The 223-nt window shown below is 69.1% G+C and overlaps 1 protein-coding gene across 1 annotated transcript in view; it reads left to right on the forward strand.

Annotated features, from left to right (window-relative positions):
- Positions 1-15: 15 nt before the first annotated feature.
- THAP1 (THAP domain containing 1) overlaps positions 16-223 on the forward strand; it is a gene marked incomplete at its 5' end in the record, with an annotated part of 6,047 nt that continues 5,839 nt past the window's right edge. Inside the window, one exon of the mRNA XM_006141683.3 lies at positions 16-74. Coding sequence (XP_006141745.1) covers positions 16-74 — 59 coding nt within the window. The remainder of the gene's footprint in view (positions 75-223) is intronic.

The following is a 223-nucleotide window of genomic DNA, read 5'->3' on the forward strand; positions in this document are numbered from 1 at the left end:
TGAAGGGTGTAGTCTTGTGCCGCACACGGCTGCAAGAACCGATACGATAAAGATAAGCCTGTCTCTTTCCACAAGTAAGTACTCTGCGCTCCTCGCTCGCGGGGCCAGCCCCAGCCGGGCGGGGCGCGCGGCCGTGGGGGGGCGGAGCCAGGCACGGGCGCGCGCGCGAGTCCGTGTGAGAGGGTAGGGAGGGGGCGGGGTTATGGGGGGGGGAGGCCAGGGG

This window comes from Tupaia chinensis, unplaced genomic scaffold (assembly GCF_000334495.1).
Source record: "Tupaia chinensis unplaced genomic scaffold, TupChi_1.0 Scaffold000061_1, whole genome shotgun sequence".
In the NCBI taxonomy this organism is placed as follows: Eukaryota; Metazoa; Chordata; class Mammalia; order Scandentia; family Tupaiidae; genus Tupaia; species Tupaia belangeri.